Raw genomic sequence first — 21616 nt, 5'->3', positions numbered from 1 at the left:
GGAACGCTGTTCGGTGCAGTTATTATTATTATTATTATTATTATTAGTACACAGTGATGGATTTTTGTCAAAAAAAGTGAATTTTTGTATGGATAGTGTATTTTAACGTGATTGTATCGCAAAATAAACGCCTGATTCGGCAAATTGTTTTTAAAATTCGTCGAAATGCCTCCTAGTATGAAAACTACCAAGGGCGAAAAAAAATTACTCCCATGAGCACGAACGGGATATGTGTGTAGTTAGTCTGGCCTAGACCTACACCATGGCATATGCCATTTTGCTCAACAGGCGCAACCCATAGTGATGTATCCTTGTTAGTTTTTTATGTTCTTTAAGCACAGAAATTTTCAAAAAGATCAGGAACAACTACGTAAAATCGCAGACATTTTGATATTTCATAAGGATTTCATATGAAAATTTTAAATTGTGAAATTTTTCGAAAGGGTTGACCGATTTCGACGTTCGATATCGTTAGAAAGGTATCGGTCTCTAGAATCAGAAAATCTATGTTTCAGGGGTCGGCGACTACATTTAGCGCCATCTATGGCCGTGGAACTGATTTTTTACCCTTTTTTTGAAACGGTCATATTTTGAAGACGGATGGACCGATTTTCAAAGTTTGATGTTTTTTCTTAATCTATGGCCCAAGGGCTTTCCAATCATACATCAATCGCGGCGAACGGCCTTTCAAGTTGAGATATGGAAATTACGTGTATATATAGCGAGTTCGACTCTCAACACACTTAAGTGGTTTCGTCACTCGTGCGAAGTGCCGTTCGCTGTGATTATGATTCAGCACATGATACCAGAGCAACAACACTATTTGATTTACCAATGAGGAGAACAGATTACTCAAAATATGAACCAATAAATTATATGCTTACATTATTCAACGATTTTTATACCAAAAAATGCCAAACAGTGATAAAAATTTAATTGATTTAGAAGTAAATTTATCAACAGTCAAACTGAGAATAGGAAATTATTCAAAGCAAAACAGATAAATACAAAATATTTAAAAATGGATCATAGAAAGAAGCCATAAGAAAACCATAGATTTATTGCCTAAATCGATAAAAAATAAAATTCACATATAGTTGGCGCTGCATTCTATGCAAACTTGTTTTCCGTTGCAAAGGACTAAGTGGAAAGTATACGCTTATTACATAGAATGTAGCGCTAACTATACGTGAATTTAATTTTTTATCATTTTAGGCAGTAATCTTATCGCTTTTTTTGAGCAGTTGTAAAATTTATATTATTTACATGAAAGGAAAGAATCAATTACTTTTCATTAACTCTCTCAAAAATTCTTGTTAACAATCAAATTGTATTATATTTTTTTAATTATATTTTCAATAAACCACCAACGAACGCTATTATTGAAATTTCGTTTTTAAATTGCGAGTCAACTTTTCACTACACTAAGGATTAAGGTTTTCTTTATGCGCAATCTGCCATCCGCTGTTATTTATATTTCATTTTGATTAACTAAGGTTCCAAGAATATACATACAAGAACAAGTTTAATTAGGAAAACGGCCAACGTTAAAAAGCTCATAGTCATGAGAGCAGTTTCTGCAGATGGAAAATCAATTTCGTTTGTATTTGGTGATCTTCGAATTCGATTGCTTTGAAGCATTTTTGGTCGCCACAAAGATTTAAGGTGATTACCTGCAATGATTAGAATAAAGTTCAGCTTAAATACTCGAATATTCACACAAAAAATCTTTACTTATATTGATTCCTTGCATAAAATGCCAACAATCATTATTCACTAGAAAAATACTACTATTATTTACCAGAATATGCAGTGCTTTTTCATTTGTGAAATTCTCTTGGTACCCTAATTTTTTTATGAATATACATTTTTCCTCCTAGCTTAAAATAAAAAAAATAAAATAATTTCGTCGTTTGGCAGTTTCATATAACATATGTCCATAAAGTCTTGACAGCACACAGAGAAAATTTACACGAATACACTTACAGGATCTGTATAATTTTTGACATTTTACGTAGTATAATTCGCTATTGATTTATAAGTCAGCGCATCTAAAATGTTGCCAGATGAGTTGACAGATGAATAAATAGCGAATTATACAGACAGTGTACAATATATCTGTTGATTATACACAATACGTAAAATGTCAAAAATTATACAGAACCTGTAAGTGTATTCGTGTAAATTTTCTCTCTGTGAGTAAATTCAGATGTTCGCCATTTGAACAACAAACATACAATATTAAATTCTTTTTTATTGGTATAAACCTTCATTAATGGGCTACGAATAGCACATTCACCTTACACTGAACGGGCCATTGTCTTCGATTTTTCTCAGTATGCGTCGAACCTTCAAAATCATGCTTTGGCGGACCAATATGTCGATTTCTTTCAACTTTCTCTCAAATCTTCCAACCAGTTGTTGCTCGTTTCAAGTATTTTGGACCTTCGTCTATAACATACATCCAAAAACAGACGAGAAATAATTAATTTGGTGTCTTTTTGTGAAGTTAAACAGATGGTCCTTTTTTCACGGAAATGTCATATTTTAAGAAGTGAGCCATTATTGTGGTTTTTTCTGCTTGCAAACCAAAATTTTGTGTTAAATCAGATAGTTTTCAATGAATTCTATCGATTTCAACAACAATTGGTTGATAATGGAGCATGTAATGGAGGTTTTACCTTACGTTTCAGCACCAAATTCTCGAATATTGGCTCTAAAACACCTTCCAAAGAAGATCCCACCATACAAACACGCCTTTATCAAAGCTCGGTTTGTCGACGTCTCTAGCCTTATACGAGGGTCACTATTTAAGTTTTTTCAAAAACATATATAAGACAATGGGGTTTCATCGAAAATGGTTTTATTGTTTTTCAAAATATTCGCCATGATGATCAATACACTTTTGCATTCGCTCGAACCATTTGTCATAGCATTCATGCCACTCCGAAAGTGATATCTCCAAAACGTGTGTTTTGAACGCATCAACTGCTTCTTCGGGCGATGAAAATCGTTGACCACGCTCGGGAATAAAAAGAAATCGTTGGGTGCCAAATCAGGACTGTACGGCGGATGACCCATTAAATCGATCTTTTGACCGGTCAAATAATCGACTGATTGATGAGATGTGTGAGAGCTCGCATTATCATGATGAAGAATTATTTTGCGACGGCGGTTGTTTTTTCTTATTTCACCAAACACTTCGGGCAAACAAATGGTGGTGTACCAATCAGAATTGACGGTCTTACGAACCTCTAGTGGAACTGTTGCCACATGACCACTTATCGCGAAAAAACAGGCGACCATTTGCTTCGCAACACTTCGAGCTCGAACAACTTTTGTTGGGTTATCTTCACTTTGAAAGACCCATACAGTCGACTGCTGTTTAGTTTCGGGCTCATACGCGTAGATCCATGATTCGTCACCAGTGACGATAAAATACACGGATTTTGAAACACCACGATTGAATTTCTTGAGCATTTGTTTACACCAATCGACACGAGCCTTTTTTTGAGCGATTGTCAAATTATGTGGTATCCAACGAGAGCAAATCTTTCTGACAGCTAAATGTTCATGTAAAATCTTAAATACGCTGGTCGCACTAATGCCCAGGGATGCCTCAATCTCGTGATATGTTACATGACGATCTTCCATTATCATATTTCTGACAGCATCGATGTTTTCTGGTACAACAACTGATTTTGGACGACCTTCGCGGAACTCGTCGATGAGCGATAGGCGACTGCGCTTGAATTCGTTGTACCAATTATAAATTGTCCGAAGACTTGGTACTTCATCGCCAAAGGCCAAATGAAGTTGATCAAAACACTGTTGTTGAGGGGGTAAGGAGGTGTTGGGGGTCAAAACTAATGATGCCAATCGATCGGGCATCAAAAAATACCTTAAGTTTCGGCGGGTATTGAGGGGGTGTTTTTCATGCTCTTGGCCCTCAAATGGGAGTCTATAAATAACATATGTCCCACTGGTTTTGAGACTAAATTCAGGCGTTTATTGCGTTCCATATACAAACGCAAATATGTCAACCCAGCACATAGCACATAAAACGGTACCTCTGCTTTACTGTCAAACACAAACTATTCAAATATATTCATTCGCGATGGCGTACAAATTGGATTTGCGCAAGTCTGTCTCAAATGGTTTTGGCGAGCTAAGTTCAAAACAAATTCTGCATGTGTCTAAAAATGAACCAATCTGTCTTCGAACCATGTATCGTGTTTCATGGACTTAGTATGAATATAAAGATTCTAGAGAATGCAAAAAGTACGGTCGTATTCCCAATTTAAATGCTCAAACCCTTCAAAATTGTCATCAAGTACCGAAAACCGGGTTGGTCAAGCAAAAATTCATTTTTGGTGATTTTTATGGTTACAGCACATCCAAATTTGAACCAAAACAATAGACTTAGACACGATCATTAGGAATCAGCAAAATAAGTTACGAAAAAATTACAAAGGGTGTCAAAAATTGGATGTTTACTTCACTCTATAGCATGTTGCACTGAAAGATTCATCATTTTGGATAGTGAAACATTCATCGCCAAATCGAACCATGAATCAAATGCAAGTGGTTTCTTTTGCATTGATTATGTTGGGGCACTACTATATAAAGTTAGAGACGTCAACAAACCGAACTTTGATAAACGGGTGTTTGTATGGTAGGATCTTCTTTGAAAGGTGTCTTAGAGCCATTATTCGAACATTAAGTGCTGTAACGTAAGGTAACACCTCCATTCCATGCTCCATTATCAACCAAATATTATTAAAATCGATAGAAGTCGTTGGGAACTATCTGATTAAAGACAAAATTGTGCCTTGCAAGCAGAAAAAATCACAATAATGGCTCACTTCTTAAAAAATAGCATTTCCATGAAAAAAGGACCATCTTTTTAACTTCACAAAAAGACACCAAATTAATTATTTCTCGTCTGTTTTTGGATGTATATTATAGGCGAAGGTCCAAAATACTTGAAACGTGCAACAATTGGTTGGATGGATTGAGAGAAAGTTGAAAGAAATTGACATATCGGTCTGCCAAAGCATGATTTTGAAGGTTCGACGCATACTGAGAAAAATCGAAGACAATGGTCCATTCAGTGTACTGTAAATGTGTTTTTCGATAGATTATGAATAAAGCAAACTATCATGAAGAGAATATTTCAATTTGGTTGTTTGGTGTTCAAATGGCATTCGTTTGAATTTGTCTCAAAACCAGTGGGACATATGTTATTTGGGGAGTAAGAAAAATGGATAGCCCCACAAAAAGAGGAGGGGTCGGTCGGAGGGTCAAAACCAATGATGCCAAAATGAAGTAAGTATCTTTTGCTCACGGTGACGAAATGAATTTCAAACAAAAAATAATCAACTTTTGTGATAAATTTTGAAAAATTTAACGAATTAGATATTTCAAAAACCATTTTATCATGATTGCTCATGCTGTCTATAAGCTAGAAAAACTAAGACACGGGGTCCTATATCGGTACATGCTTCACATATTGAAATCTTTGGAAAAAGTCAAATTTTCAGGATATTCTCATTTCCTGGACCATCTTTTGCTCTGATGAGCCTAATATTAACTGAGGACCTATATATTGAATAATCCATAACGATTATTGCAGATAGTCAGATGTATAGAGTCTCTAGAACATGAAATAGACAGTAAGTCACTTTTTCACGATATTGCTCTTGCTCATTTTTCAGTCATTTGTCAACAAAAAAACTATAATATACATTGCAAAATTCTCCATTTTCGCTTGAGATATCTCGTATGGCTATCCTCTTTCCAAAGAGTGCATTTGCCGATGAGAACGAGATGTTCAATTTTCAGCCTTGAACCGAGCCTTAAATATACTAAAATATCTGACGCAACAACTTGGCTGTCAGTGATCCGATCCTCATGAAACTTGGACATAATGTCAGTGGGGCAAGTACCTTTCCAACGCATATAATATCCAGTAGGTGGCGCCACTGGTATCTATTATTTTTAAAAAGTCTCGGAACTTTTGGATTGGAGGGTGTATTTCGACATATGCCTAATCGTTTTTGTATGTTAAAAATATATGAATTTATACCCTCTGATCAAAAAACTCTCGGAAATCGCGAATTAAATCGAACGCTGTTCGCGTATGATCAAATTTATTTTTTTATGCTCTGAGAAGAATGTCCTGGAATGATTTTAGACTGCCAAAATACGAACACAGACTATTTGATCTACCAATTAGGAGAGCTGATTACACAAAATATGAGCCTATAAATTATATGCTTAGAACATTCAACGAATTTTATACCAAAAAATTGCAAAACAGTGATAAAAATTTAATTGATTTAGAAGTAAATTTATCAACAGTAAGACTGAGAATAGAGAATTATTTAAAGCGAAGCAGACAAATAAAAGATATTTGTTATGGAAAGTAGAAATTTTGAGCAGTTGGAAAATTGATTTATGAAATTTGTATTATTATTTACATGAAAGGAAAGAAACAATAATTTTTCATATACTATCTCAAAAATGCTTGATAAAAATCAAATTGTATTATATTATATTTATTTAATTAAATTATTTTCAATAAACCACCAAGGCGAAGTAGCGCTGTTCGGTGCAGTTATTATTAATCAAGCAACACTCCCAAGTCCCTTATTATAAAGAGTCTTTCAATTTGAACGCCGCCTATGTTGTATTTGTATTCATATTGCAGTGATCCCCGATGATATGATATGATCTTTGTTTTGTTTACATTTAATTTTAATAAATTGCGTCTATAATAATCCGCTACACAATCCAAGTCATTTTGAAGATTAATGCAGTCATCTGTTGAGGTGATACATTTTGAAATTTTTGTATCATTTACAATTATTATTGGTGTTGATTCAGTGTTATAAATAAATTTAATTCGAGTGTAGCGCACAGACTATGATATAAATTGGGTAAATCTCTACGGTCGATTTTAAAGCTATATTTAAAATAATAAATAATTTAATAAAATCGACTTTGTAAAATTTGAGGGGTCGATTTTACACTTTTTTGGTCCAGAATTCTTGGTAAAACGTGGATGAGAAAAATATCAATTCTAACTAACCGAGTAATGCGCTATATGTTTTATATGAAAACGTCACACGAATCCTCCCCGAAAACGACATCTTTGGTCTTGCAGCAGAAGCTGTTTCTATGCTGAAAATTTCATTTCAGTTTAAAAAAATTAAAATATTATTCGTGTAGAATTGTACAAATATTTCAAAACGTTGAAATGAGATTTACAGAAATATGCATTTGAAAATTGTTTTAAAAAATGAACACGGCACAGTCAATTTCAAAAATTTCAATGAATAATATTGTTGACATATTTTCACGATGACAGCTATTTTTGCGGTACAAAATTGACCCGTTTGAATGATTTGTCAATGTTGAACATGTGTGTTACTAAATGTTTTTGATGTCACCTATACAGATCGATATAATGTGCCGAGAAAATAAATTTGTGAAAATAAGGGGGGCCCGTTCGGGATATTGGGGGCAGGGGAGTACCCCACCATGTCAAAATTTGGTCGGATCAGAAAATAATGTACTACAAAGTTGTTCAGAATGACGAAAAAAAATGTTTATGACCCCTGCCCTCCAAGTCCCTCCACCCCCCAGGGGGGTCGGGGGTCATAACTCCTTCACCCATTATTTTTTCACTCGAAACCTCTAAATTTGGAATCAGCATGCCAAAATATCCTAGAAATGATATTCGTCTCAAGCCCATTTGCCCCAAGTTTCCCAACAATTCAGAGCCCCCCATTAGGGTAAAATGATAATAAGTCGATTTTTCACTTTTTGGGTACTTAAGGGGTGGGAGGACTTGGAGGGCAGGGGTCCCAAAAAATTTCTCTCGTCATTCTGAACAACTTTTTAGTACATTATTTTTAGATCCGGTGAAGTTTTGTAAAATTGGGGTCAACCTGGGGGAAAATCACGGGGGACGGCAGTCCCCCAAGTGACCCAATACCAACATACATATGAAATATGTATATTTTGCGTCACTCTATATATACGTTAAAGAAATGAAAATCGATACCGCTGAATTTTGGAAAAGGGGTTTTGCATATTTTAGTAGTGCTCGGGCACCAAATTAAGAATCCGCAAAAAAAATTAAAAAATTTCAAAATTTGGCCGACAAGTGGCATTTTGAAAAAATCGCTTAAAATTCCTTTTTCTCGATTTTTGACCACCGACATGCTTTTTTCGAATTTATTTTTTGACATATTCGGAATATAGGGACTGCGTAGATAATGTTAAAATCATGATCGGTTGAAAAGTGGACGAGATATGGTCAATTGACCAAAAATGGCCAAAAACCAAAAAATTGGCCGGGTGATATCACAGCAATGAAATCCCTACTATCGTGCTAGATGAAGTCGACACGAGTGGACGGATTTTTAAATTTATTTGAACGACGCCATGTTAGTATACTTGTCTATTACAACGTACATGTAACAGAAGAAACACACAGTTCATGTCCACGCTATTGGACATAAACGATTTGAACTGTCAATGTGAACTAGATCAAGTATAGAACTTTACATAGGATCATATACGATGAATATGGATTACACAGTCTGTTTCAAAATACCGTCACCAATGTTGACACCATTTGACATCAAAATTTTGACAGTAAAAATATGTGTTATTGTTGTTGTCGTTTCATTGCTGTGGGTGATATGTTTGTATGTCTGCTATTTTTTCTCCGTACTTTTTGAAAAACGTTTTGAATCCAATTTTTATTGAAAGTAGATGGAAAACTGAGAATACATGTGCTTTTGAAATTTTCGTCTCGTAGTCTCTCGGATCTGGGGACGAAAATTTTTGGGAGGCCTTTTTTGAGTTTTTCATCAATCGGATATTTTTCTGGCCATCTGTAAGGTACAACAATGATTTATACGTCGTTGGAAAGGTACGAGACTCACCTTTCTGGATCCGAAGTCAAAATGGAGAATTTTTCAAAAATGTCCACCAGGTGGCGTGTTATGTGACATTTTCGGCGAAAAATGACCATGACTTTTTTACGTAATCCAAATTTAAAAAAAAATGTGTCTATGAAAAAAATCTAAAAACTAGGCGTTTGTTGGGGACCAAATATGTGATGATTTGGCGTATGTGTCATATCTGGGAAAATTCGTTTTAAGAAAAAATTTCATTACGAAGTTCAAATTTTTTTTCGGAAATTTTTCAATTTTTTGGCCATTTTTGATCACATAGATTCGGAGTGTTTTTTACCAGAATCACGTCGTTCTAAGCTTATTAGAAAATCATTAAGGTCATCTTGATAGAACAATAAAGAAATTTTGAAAAAAAAATTCAGCGGAAAAGGTTAGATCAGAATGACTAGACCTCGAAAAATGGGGAAAAATCGATGAAAATCGAAGTTAGTCGTCATTTATCTCGAAAAAATGTATGATTGGCTTGGCTTTTTTCCTCATAGATCGAAATCGCACTCAATTTTGAGCCGAAATGGACTTTTTGAAACGACAACATTCTTTTATTTGGTGAAAATTGGTAATAGTGTGAACTTAGGCGGCCACCTATAATTTAATATCTTAGTAATCAACTGCTATGTACTAGGTTTTTACTTTGTTTGTTTACTTTGACAACTGCTTTTACATAATCCGGGCCTGTGGAATTCAATGGTGGTAACCATTTTGAGAAATTAGTTCAATTTTTTTTGATTTTTCGGCTTGTAACCTTCCTTTTGGAATGAAAATTGTTTTTATTCGATTGCTAGGAAAATTGGTACTGGGGGGAGAAAACCGAATCTTACAACTATTTTACGATAAAATCAGGTCTAAACACACTTAGCATTAGAATTTCATCGTAGATTACTAAAAAAACTATTGATATAAGTACAAAACACTTCTTTCAAAGTTCCCACTGTGACGCAATACTGTAAATTTTCAGTGACGCGTTCGTTCATATACATACAAATATTAATATTGCGTCGCCTCTTTTACCTCAAGAGAACGATAACATGTAAACAACACGAAAATAATAGAATTCAATGACGTCTTTTGTTTGTGTTAGACTTTCAAAGGCGACGCAATATTAATATTTGTATGTATATGAACGAACGCGTCACTGAAAATTTATATCAGACCATTTTTAGATTTACAGTATTGCGTCACAGTGGGAACTTCGAAAGAAGTGTTTTGTACTTATTCAAAGTTCTGCTCAGATAGAAATTTTCTATTTTTTTACCCTCAACAGACCCCCTCACGGGTTTTTCAAAATGTTCACCCCCTAATAGTGGCCCTATTATATGCGCATCCCTGTATATAAAATAAAATAAATAAATGGTGGCACCAGGCGAAGGAACACTGTACGTTGCAGTCATTATTACTAAAAAGATCAGAAGTAACTATGCTCATATACACACAGGCATTTTGATGTTTCTCAGTGATTATTTCTTTTTCTATTCTATTGGCACATTACAACCTTAGAATTTTCCATATTAAGGATGTTATATCTTTTATTTAAGGCTGTTTTTAATTAAATAATTTTTTGTTGTTTTGCTTATTAAATATGAGTTTGAGAACTTGACAAACCTATTTCAATTTGAATAATGTTTTTGATATTTTCCAAAAAAGCAGATTTTCTTTTAATTCCTTTAAAAATTTCAAGTGATTTTTGCATATTCATAAAAAAGTTTGAGATATTGTCTTTAATTATTTTCATTTTATTCATCAGATTTCCTTTCACTTTATTCTGATTTTGATTTTGTATATCACCATTTCCAGAAATATTCCTTTCATAATTGTATTCAATAAATTTCTTTTCATTTTTGTCTTTATTTTCGTTAAAATTCACAAAGCTTTGTTTAGTAATCGAGAAGTCCTCGTAGTCAAAATTCATTAACGACGTTTTCAAAGGAGACTTTCTGAATAAAATACGAGGTGTTTGAGATATTTGTATCCATTCACAAGACATCATATAAAATGATTGAACTAACAACAATTGTACAAACATTGTCACTTTTTGAGTAGAGAAATTAATGGATGGTTATCTCTTAATGGTTTGATGAAGACTGATTTACTGAATAACGAAAATCAGTTCCATTCTTCACAAGAAAATGAAAAAAGACTGTAATTACCATGCACTACTGATCACTATAATGTTTTGTATGACAATCTAAGAATACAATTTTAGTTTGAAGTTAATAAATTAAGATAGAAAGTGTGGAAATGTGAAGATAGAAAGTGTGTAACGCTTTTAGTATATTTTAATTGTAACGCTTTGACCCATTTTTGTGGTCATTTTAGCGTAAAATTGAAGGTGGATCATATTAGGCATTCATTTTCAATAAAGAATACAGATTCCACATTGTTTAGCATAAGTTGAACCCGACCCAACACAATCTTAAGCTTCAATTTTGTATTTCAATTCTTATGATAAATTTCTCACAGAAAAAATAATTAACTATGTGTGTGCGCAATGCGTGGTAAGCACGAAGCGAATGAAGCGAGCGTAGACCACCTGTTTTGCTTAAAGAAATCGGTAGTCAACAGAAATTGTTCGGTATGAGATTTGGCAGTAGCTGTGTGTATCACTTCGAAGCTGAACTATTTGTTTACATTCAAAAATTCACATTGTATACAAGTTTGATTTGTTTCGCGTATTAAAGGTACAATATACTGGGATCAATTTAATAGCAGGTTTGGCAGCGAATATAACTGTCTTTTACGGCATCAGATGTTTAAGTGAAATTAGAATGATTTTCAATGCATGTTATAAAGACTTCCTAAGTTATTCAAAAATAGATTAGATGATATTTCATCAGAGATGAAGATGCCATTCGTACCGAATTTTGGAACAGTACGTGTGAATACAATCGAAATTATTTTGATGGTTATTTTCGTGGTGTGTATGGTAATTGTATCAATGGCAAGACAAAATTGCGAAAAACATGGAAATTGGATCAGGCTATAAGCAAGTTCTGTCAGAAGCACAAAGTCATTGAGAAAAATGCAATTGGTTATGGTAACATTTTCACCTATGCAACTCGGCAATATTTCACCAATTTCATGATGTGTATCATACGTAGTCTGTATAATAATGTTCGGGCATATTTGAATCATTGTGTGATTTCCGAAGAATTGGCAAACCATGCGAAATCAAATGAACCGTTTGCGAGCACATCACGCGCCAAAACACCACCACTGCCGCCACAAAAATGTCGAACATTGAAACAGATACGCAAAGCGAATTACCAATTGATCACCAATACAATGCGCTATTTGTTCAGCGACGAGGCAGAGAATCCGAATTTCTATAAGAAAAAGCCACAATCGAAACGACCGCCACGCAAAAAGGCCACCGATGATGAAGCGGCCAAACGAAAAAAGCGACAAAATGAAAAGAAAGTGAAAAAGCCAAAACGAAAACGTGATCCAATTCTATTGACACCAGCTATCGAACGTCTTCTGAAGCGTATTCAAACCGATTTTAATCCGATGGATTTCGAAGCGAATCGACGCGGTTATTTCACCAAATTGACAACAAATTGGTATCGTCATGTGCCATTTTTCGTAAAACTTCAGCAATATTGTCGTGCAAGAAATCGTGAACGCTGTCTCATGATCAATAAACAAATGGATGAAGATGAAAAGAAACAACCGGCTGAAGTTGCCGCAGCAAAGGCCAAACTTCAGGCCGAAGCAGCAGCCAAAATTCATAAAACCACCACTCACACTAAATCGAAATCGAAATCAATCTGTCGTCCAATTGCCGAATATGTGCCACGAAAACGATTGCCAGGTATCAAATATACATGGGTTCGATGTGCGCCAAATTTGACCGTGTATCAAGTCATTCCGGAGGCACGTTTTGGTCGTATCTACATCCAAATCGACAAGCGTGGCCTCTATGAAATCCTTAAGCGGTTGAAAAACCCAAAGGAACCGGAAATGAAAAAGAACAATGGCAGTAATAAACGATGGGAACAACCGTTCAATGGCAACAAAGAACTGTGGGATCGCATGTGGCGTAAATATTTCGGCATCAGTAAAATCGAACGCCATTCCGCTGGCTTACTATTCGCCAATCGAATACAAACCGATGGCAATGCATTCGTTTTTCTGATGAACAAAGAGAAGAAGACGAAGAAGAAAAACGATGCAACTGATGCTGAAACCAAAGAACGGCTACAAAATATATTACGCCACTGCGATCGCGAAGTAAGCTTTGATGTTGGCGACCGTGAGATCATCGCCGGCCAAATTATCGATCGAGAGAAAGATGATACGGGCGCTGTGAAAGTGAAAAGCGTACGCAATTTCAAAATATCCAGCAAGCAATATCATTGGATGACGAAATTGCCACAGTTCAAAAAACAACGAGATCAACTGGTTGGTACGCTTGAAGAGGACAGAGCCGACGATCGTGAGCGCATCGAACGAGAGTGTGAGAGCCATGTACAGCCGAGCAGCAAGACGATCGATTTTAAAACGTACGCCGACCATACGTTAAGATTTTTCAATCGGGCCATGGAAGTGTACGGCAGCGAAGAGTATGTACTGACTAATTTTTTGCATTGGATTGAAATCCATCGAACCATTGGTGAATTGGTGCGAATGATTGTTTGTCGCCGTTCACCCATGCAAATTCACCATGCAAAGGTTATGTACGTACAAGTGTTCGTTTGCTATTCAAAGCACTCGAACAACATCCACAATGTACCGTGCGCTACGTGGATGAATATCGAACAACAAAATTATGTAGCCGTTGCTTTAATGTACTGGAAAATGGTTCGAGGAATGGCCGAAAGACAACGAAATCTCGGTTCAAAGTGTGTCGCCAGTGTAAACCATCGCCAGAAGCACTGCCCGATGGCGGTTCATTCATTTACAGCCACAAGAATTCGAAACAATTGAAGAAGCAGAAAAAATATCGACCACGGAATTCGAACGACGATGGCGGCCAGCCAAAAGTCGAACTGAAACGCTTCAATATGATCGATGGAATGCTTGTGCCGGCTGCTGAAAATGCTGCGATATTATCAGTGAAGAGGCCACGAACACATTTGCGACGTCGGCGCCTAGATGTCATCGCATGGAAATACATACGAAATGATGATGATATTGGTGATACGACAAAATTCCGTTCGGTTACATTAAATCGAGACACTAATGCCGGTCGAAATATTCGACTTCGCGGTATGTTTACAGTGAATCATTTATTTTTTTATATAACTTTGAATCTAATATTCAATTTTCATCATATATGTATTTAGGTCATCATGAACTGTTGGGAATAAAATTGCCAGATGCATTCACAGTCGATGCCAAGATACAAGATCAGCATGCAGAGCGACGCTTCAAACAATTTGATGAAAATAAGCGTAAAAAGCAACAAAAGGTGAGCTGCATTATTTGTTGAATACAATTTTTGAATAAATGTAATGTGTAATGTGAATTTGATTTTTTTGTTTACATTTCAGTATCAAACATCAAAAAATTCCAATGAAGCTGAATACGATTCGGATCAGCCATGGTGGTCGTCAAGCAGCGAAGAAGATGCAATCGATTTGAGCAACAGTGAATTGTCTGACAACAGTGATGATAGTAATGATAGCGGTAGCGGTAGCGACGACGATGGTGAAAACTGAGAATAGCATCGTTCACAGACTAGACATCGCTCATTCAACAAATCAACAATCAATGAATCAAACAAATAAATGAAAAATTAAATTTAGTTTAATTTAAGGAACAATGTTAATAGTTCTTATCATGAAGTCTGGCTATATATTTAGCGTGGACTTTCGTATTATCTAACCGATCTATTTATATTTTTTCTTCTATTTTTATTAGTTATTAGAGTTTGAACATCATCATAAAAGTTAGTTTATTGAGAAAAAAATTATTCCGAATTGGAATTAATAAAAAAGATGAAATTATAACGTACGTCGACGTCGGAAATTTGTTGAAAATGCTTTCAGTTGACTTGGTAAGCGAATGCAAATAATGTTCGATTTAGCTTTTGGACGGACAGCAGTTGAACTTAATATTTTCAGGAGACTAGTTTTTGAAACACCAATTTCCTCAATAATATGCTGGATATCGATTTCAAGTCTCTCTGATATCAACAGTGAAAGAACAATGATGTACAAGGTGGTTTTGTGGATTACATAATTCGTTTTTGTCCTGTAAAAGAAGAAAAAATTGAATTATAATTTTGAAATTTCATAATTGTTCATCTCTGTTAATCTCAGTCAGAATAGGAATATTTTACCAATCGTTCAATATAGCTTTTGTACTCACAACTTGACTATGTTTGGTTGAGCGAATTTCTTTTTGATGTGTGAATCTAATTTTGACGTGATTTTGGATAATGGTTTCAATCTAACTACTGAATTTAAATGCACTTGGTTTATTTGTTTGAGAAATGATATCAATGCATCTATATAAATGCAAATTTCAATCTTCCGTAAATTCTCTATTTCATCCGGAATTCTAGCCCGCTGAATCGATTGAATTTTTATTTTTAAAAATATCGGCCTTATTCTGTCAAATATACAAATAAATAATTTCATTTCAACTACTTTTTTTAATAATTATACTACTATTTATATCGAGTACTTACGGTATATCATCATGGCTTGCTTTAAGTAAGTTGATTGCGTCTGCTTTTAAACTATCTAGTATATCTAGTTGTATTAAGTTTTCTAAGCAATAAACATCGGTCAACTTGATAGCATCCTTATTCACTTTGGGCAACATTTCTTCCAGAACATTATCTTGTTGCTCTTTTACTTCATCAAACTCATCCTTATGTTCCTTAGTACTTTGGTTGATATCTAACTCTTAGAAATCGAAAAATATATTTGATTTTTTTAGTTTTTTTTCAGGCTGTACATTTTATTCGTTCTGTGTCTCTAGATGTTTTTCGATATGCTAGGTCATTACAATTTGAGCTACTCAGTGAAAAAAAATACTGACCTAATAATGTTTTATCCAATTGTTCTTTAACGACATCCACGTTAATTTTCATTTTTTCTTTTCTGTCCAAAACTTGTATGGCCTTTTTTCCTGAAGTTGCAATAAACAGAAAATTATAGAATTTTTTTTTAAATAATAGAAAAATTCAGGAGAATCAAAATGGAAGAGGGAGAAAATTAGAAAAAAGTCAAATTTATATATCTATAATCGCAGCACAAAATAATGACAACAACAACAATAAAGACAACTTAGCAAAACACTGCTTCAATATGAGATTTGGTAGTTGTTTTCCTGAAAAAGAAAAAAATAGTTATTTCCCAGATTAGAGTATGAAAAGAACAAACAACAAATAATCACTTGTTTGAATATAAAAATTACCTTTGGTTGTTCGCTATTTTTTTCAGTTTTTTCGATACGATTGTGTCTAAAAAACAATGATTTCTTCCCCAAATCTCACTTTCAGCAATGTTTGCTAATTAAATACGACTACAATTTCTTCTATATTTCATGAATAAAAATGCTTGAAATAATAGGGATATAGCCGCGTGGCTTTTTTTACCGCCAAATTCCTTAAATAATATCCTTCGTGCATTTTCAGTATGCATATCTGATTGAACATTGGATAATTTTGATTCTTGTTGGAAACAACATTTATAGATGTAGCTCATCATACTACTTTCAGAAACTTCAACCAATTTGACCTTCAGAAAAAGGGTGATAATTAAAGCAAAAAAAAAAATTCACAACAATAATTATTTTGATAGTGTTGACTTACTTTTTCCGATTTTTTTTTTCTAATTGCAAGAAATGTTTTGTTTAACTTGGTTAATGAGCTGTGATCAATATATCCATCATATATATTGTCTTTTGATATAGCCAGCAAAATTTTATTTGTTGAATCTTTAACTGTACATACGTCCAAATTTGCTGCGAAATTATCGGTCATTTGACCATTCTGAAAATAAGCTGAAAACGAAAAAGTTAATCATTATCAAATTATGTTTTATTCATGCACATACCAACTATCGGATTTTGTTTATGTTTTTTAATCGGAATAATTTCGTCAATGGTAGATTGTGTCTTCGACATTTTAATGGAAATTTGATTTATAAAAATGTGATTTAAGATCTGTCTGCGTTATACACGTGTTGTAAATGTCAAACTATTTTCTTTGCAACACAAATCAAGCATTGAACGCGACCATTTTTCCTAGAATACACTCTATTTTCATAGATACGACTATATAAAATCAATGGTAAGCATAGTATAGCACTTCGAATTATTCTATAAAATTATTAAAATTTATTTTGACACTTGTGCAAAATTATGGTCGATTTAGCTTTCGGACCGACAGCAGTTGAACTTAATATTTTCAGGAGACTAGTTTTTGATATACCAATTTCAAAAGTTTTTTATTCCTGTCGTTTGTGAATGCTTAACTTGACGTTGTTCATTCAATGATAATAAGGTAAATGAAAGCAGAAAATTGTCTAATGTCTAAATATTGAATGTATTATTGATGTGAACCGAACCTTATGACATTTTCATTATCATTTTTGTCTCAGAATAAAGTTTCGATAGTGACAAACACATAACCACAAAATAAAATTCATTCAATTGGAACACAACACATTCTAAACCATATATTATTTGTTTTTAGGAAAATGGGCTACAAAGGTTATTTTTTTGTTTATTTCTCGATGTAATTTCGATGACTCTCTTTTTTTTTGCATTGTTTATATGAAAGTTTTATTTTTTTCTCTCATTCACAATATAGTAAACTTGTATCAACAAAAATTCCTCAAGCCACCACTCATATTCTACCATTTAAACGAGAAAAATTCATTCAATTGAAATATATATGTTATAAATACCATCATGGGTACATGACAACGACCGTACATGACAACGAGAACAATAAATTCAATATTGTGTTTCATTGCATTTACAAATATGCATTTAGCGTACAAAAGTGAAAACATCTTCTCTAGTTGTGTTTTAAATCAATTAAACTTTTACAGGGGTAGGAATTTTTTTTAAACCTAGCATATAAAGAGAAGTGTTTTCAAATCATTCTTGTGCTGTATTAATAATTGAAAAATTCAAATTCAAAACTGTTTAGCATTTGTTTGGTATAATAATCGTTGAATGATAATAATAATAATATAATAATAACTGCACCGAACAGCGTTTCTTCGCCTTGGTGGTTTATTCAAATATAAATAAATATAACACAATTTATTCAATTTTTATCAAGCAATTTTGAGAGAGATTGTTAATTTTTGCTCATTTTGTTCTTGCTTATTTACAAATATTCTGTTTTTATCTTGTTTGCTTTAAATAATTTTCAATTCTAAGTTTCACTGTTGGTAATTCTACTTCTAAATCAATCAAATTAGTATCACTATGTGGCATTTTTTTGGTATAAAAATCATTAAATGATGCTTGCATATAATTTATTGGTTCAAACATCGTGTAATCAGTCCTTCTTTTTGGTAAATCAAATAAAGGAGTAGCTCTTGTATTATGTGCTGAATCATAATATTTTAAGCTGCCCGATACATAAAAAGGCCTCATTTCTCCGTGTAAAATTTTGAAATTGAAAGACACTTGCGCCATCTTGGGTCTTTCCTCCAGAGTAATCATTTGTAGAAACAGTAGTCTGTGTTCGTATTTCGGCAGTCTATAACTATTCCAGGACATTCTCCTTAGTGCAAATAATAAGAATTGTTTTTGTATTGACTCTATTCTTTTGCACATATTGTCGTAGTGTGGATTCCATATTTCCGATCCATATTCGATGATTGGTAATACAAATGTAAAATAAAGGCGTTTAATTGTCCATGGATCGACGAAATCCTTGCCGTAGAACTTTAACCAAGCCAGTCTTGATTTGGCTTTAGCCGTGACATGCTCAATGTGTGATTTGAAATTCATTTGCACATCAAGCAACACTACCAAGTCCAAGAGTTATTACAAAGACTCTTTCTATTTGAGCGCCACCTATGTTGTATTTGTATTCATATTGCAGTGATCCCCGATGATATGATATGATCTTTGTTTTGTTTACATTTAATTTCAATAAATTGCGTCCATAATAATCAGCTACACGATCCAAGTCATTCTGTAGATTAATGCAATCATCTGTTGAGGAGATACATTTTGAAATTTTTGTATCATCAGCGAATGAAAGTATACAAGAATCGCTAACGACGAAAGGTAGATCAATAACAAACATGATGAACAAAGTAGCGCCAATTGGATATCCTTGACCCGTCCCAGATGTAACTTTGATTGGGTCGGATTTGGTATCTGCAATCTTTACAATTTGTCTGCGACCAGACAAGTAAGATTTAATAATAATAATAATAATAACTGCACCGAACAGCGTTCCTTCGCCTTGGTGGTTTATTGAATATATTTTAAATAAATACAAAATAATTATATTCTTACATCTAGTAGTTTTGAAGGAGATTAATAATTTTCCCAGTATATTTTCTATTCAATTCTATCTATTTTGTTTTAAATATTTTTCAATTCTCAGTTTGACTGTTGATAAATTTACTTCTAAATCAATTAAAGTAGTATCACTGTTTGGTATTTTTTTCGTATAATAATCATTGAATGTAGTAAGCATGTAATTAATTGGTTCATACTTCGTGTAATCGCTTCTTCTAATCGGTATATCAAAAAGCGGCGTTGCACGGGTATTATGCGCTGAATCATAATAATTTAAACTGTTTGATATATGGCTTGACTTCATATCTCCATTAATAATTTTGAATATAAAAGACACCTGCGCCATCTCGCGTCTCTCCTCAAGCGTAATCATTTGTAGAAACAGGAGTCTATGCTCATATTTAGGAAGTTTATATCTGTCCCAGTTCATTCTCCTTAGCGCAAAAAGTAAAAATTGTTTTTGTACTGACTCTATTTTTTTGCACATATTGTCGTAGTGTGGATTCCATATTTCTGATCCATATTCTATAATTGGTAATACAAATGTAAAATAAAGGCGTTTAATTGTCCATGGGTCAATAAAATCCTTGCTGTAGAACTTTAGCCAAGCGAATCTTGATTTTGCTTTAGCCGTGACATGCTCAATGTGTGATTTGAAATTCATTTGCACATCAAGCAACACTCCCAAGTCCCTTATTACAAAGACTCTTTCTATTTGAACGCCGCCTATGTTGTATTTGTATTCATATTGCAGTGATCCCCGATGATATGATATGATCTTTGTTTTGTTTACATTTAACTTCAATAAATTGCGTCCATAATAATCTGCTACACGATCCAAGTCATTCTGTAGATTAATGCAATCATCTGTTGAGGAGATACATTTTGAAATTTTTGTATCATCAGCGAATGAAAGTATACAAGAATCGCTAACGACGAATGGTAGATCAATAATAAACATGATGAACAAAGTAGCGCCAATTGGATATCCTTGACCCGTCCCAGATGTAACTTTGATGTCAGATTTGGTATCTGCTATCTTTACAATTTGTCTGCGACCAGACAAGTAAGATTCGATCCATTTTAACAGCTGTTCATTCAGTCCCATGATTTCTAGTTTTTGAATAAGCAATTTTAAGTTGACCGAATCAAAAGCCTTGGCTATGTCCAAATAGATGGCGTCTGTTTGATGTCCTCTCCCCATGTTATTAATTGTTTTTGAAGTAAATTCAACTAAATTTGTTTTCGTTGACCTGTTCTTTATGAATCCATGTTGACTTTCGTGGATTATGTTTTTCAAATATAGATTGAGATGGTTTGTGACGATCGAATCGAGAATTTTTGACAAAATACACTTGCTTTACGCAACACCCCGGTAATTTTGAACGTTGTTTCTATCGCCGTTCTTATAAACTGGTCTGACAAATGACGTTCTCCATAACTGTGGTACTGTGGCAGTTTCAAGTGATTCCTTTAATAGTGTTGATATTGGCCCCTGCAATGAAACCAAACAATGCTTGATAAATTTGTTTGGAATTTCATCAGGACCACAGACAAGATCATCTGGCAGCATGCTTAAATGGTGACCTACAAGCTCCTCGGTTATTTCGATCATTGATATTTCAGCACAAATATCACGTATTTTTTCTATTTCCGAGCTGTCATATCGCAGATCACCTTCTAAAGAGCTATAGGCGGTGCCAAAGTGTTTTGCAAAAAAACTTGCAATTGTTAATTGATCGCTTGCTTTTTCATTCAAATAAGTCATCTCATGCGGTAGATCTTCACTTTTCCCTTTTTTGAAATTCACTTGCTTGAAAAATTTCTTTGGATCATCATCTATCTGCTTCTCCATCTCTATTCTGTAATATCTGAGAGCTGAGCGTGCACATCGTTTATATTTTCTTCTTATTTCTTTGTAATGTTCAATTAAATTGATTGTGAATTGAAAAAATATTAGTTCGAACGGTATTTATATGAAGACTAAGCCAATTCCACGTACTATTGGTCTCGACTCATTTATTCGTTGTTGTAATCGCGATATGTATGTTTTGTTTCAGTTGTCTTTATGACTGTAGTTCTTGTTAATCTGGTGAAGTCCCAGTTCATGGCAAGTATCCAGCCTAGGGACTCGGAACATGAAAAAAAAATCAAAATAAACACAGTTTTGACAATTT

The 21616-nt window shown here is 34.0% G+C and overlaps 1 protein-coding gene and 1 long non-coding RNA gene across 9 annotated transcripts; one reads left to right on the top strand and one right to left on the bottom strand.

Annotated features, from left to right (window-relative positions):
• Nucleotides 1-1465: 1465 nt before the first annotated feature.
• LOC116350183 lies at nucleotides 1466-17431 on the bottom strand. 8 transcript variants are annotated; one of them, XM_031781916.1, is made up of 8 exons: nucleotides 17000-17431; nucleotides 16756-16946; nucleotides 16540-16681; nucleotides 15981-16070; nucleotides 15625-15844; nucleotides 15303-15545; nucleotides 14947-15185; nucleotides 1466-1673 (listed from the first exon to the last, which is right to left on the bottom strand). In XM_031781916.1, the coding sequence occupies exons 1-8, from the start codon at nucleotides 17067-17069 to the stop codon at nucleotides 1492-1494; spliced, it is 1377 nt and encodes a 458-aa protein (XP_031637776.1). In that variant the 5' UTR covers nucleotides 17070-17431; the 3' UTR covers nucleotides 1466-1491. The 8 variants fall into 8 exon arrangements, with proteins under 8 accessions (XP_031637776.1, XP_031637777.1, XP_031637779.1 ...); XM_031781917.1 differs by having other exon boundaries at nucleotides 15625-15838; XM_031781919.1 differs by lacking the exon at nucleotides 1466-1673 and adding an exon at nucleotides 1806-1876 and having other exon boundaries at nucleotides 17000-17428.
• On the top strand, nucleotides 17182-18263 carry LOC116350184. Its single transcript, XR_004202002.1, has 4 exons — nucleotides 17182-17235; nucleotides 17320-17448; nucleotides 17546-17657; nucleotides 17758-18263. It is a non-coding gene; the product is annotated as an uncharacterized LOC116350184 (long non-coding RNA).
• The last annotated feature ends 3353 nt before the right edge of the window (nucleotides 18264-21616 follow it).

The sequence above is a fragment of the Contarinia nasturtii genome, unplaced genomic scaffold (assembly GCF_009176525.2).
Source record: "Contarinia nasturtii isolate CC-2019 unplaced genomic scaffold, AAFC_CNas_1.1 Cnas_scaffold_3824, whole genome shotgun sequence".
Taxonomy (NCBI): domain Eukaryota; kingdom Metazoa; phylum Arthropoda; class Insecta; order Diptera; family Cecidomyiidae; genus Contarinia; species Contarinia nasturtii.
This window is presented reverse-complemented; position numbering and strand designations above follow the sequence as displayed.